The 436-nt window shown below is 65.1% G+C and overlaps 1 protein-coding gene across 1 annotated transcript in view; it reads left to right on the top strand.

The window, feature by feature from the left end:
• Nucleotides 1-436, top strand: part of fdps (farnesyl diphosphate synthase (farnesyl pyrophosphate synthetase, dimethylallyltranstransferase, geranyltranstransferase)) — a gene marked incomplete at its 3' end in the record, with an annotated part of 5,430 nt that overhangs the window by 2,308 nt on the left and 2,686 nt on the right. The window contains exon 3 of the mRNA XM_048594728.1: nucleotides 227-367. Coding sequence (XP_048450685.1) covers nucleotides 227-367 — 141 coding nt within the window. The remainder of the gene's footprint in view (nucleotides 1-226; nucleotides 368-436) is intronic.

Genomic DNA, 436 nt, shown 5'->3' with positions numbered 1-436 from the left:
AGGGCTGGTTAACGGGGACGGGACGGGTGGGGGGGAGGGCGGGAGGGCTGGTTAACGGGGACGGGACGGGTGGGGGGGAGGGCGGGAGGGGTGGTTAAGGGGGACGGGGCGGGTGCGGGGGCGGGCGGGCGGGAGGGTTGATGGCCGAACTGTTGTCACTCTGTCTCTTCCACCCAACCTCCTGCCTGTCCCCTCTCCGTGCCTACCCCACCCCCACCTTCCCCAGGTGATTGAGTACAACGTTCCTGGTGGGAAGAGGAATCGGGGTCTGTCTGTGGTGACCTCTTTCCGGGAGCTTGCCAGCCCAAAGCTGCAGACCCAGGAGAACTTCAGGAGAGCGCTGATAGTTGGCTGGTGTGTGGAGCTGGTGAGGCCGCCATTGTTTGCAGCACGCTGTTACATCAACCCTCGTCTGTATCTCACACACCCCCCCCCC

Source organism: Rhincodon typus, unplaced genomic scaffold, assembly GCF_021869965.1.
Source record: "Rhincodon typus isolate 14 unplaced genomic scaffold, sRhiTyp1.1 hic_rhity00013746, whole genome shotgun sequence".
In the NCBI taxonomy this organism is placed as follows: domain Eukaryota; kingdom Metazoa; phylum Chordata; class Chondrichthyes; order Orectolobiformes; family Rhincodontidae; genus Rhincodon; species Rhincodon typus.
The sequence above is the reverse complement of the archived record's forward strand: the minus strand, read 5'-3'. Positions and strand labels throughout refer to the sequence as shown.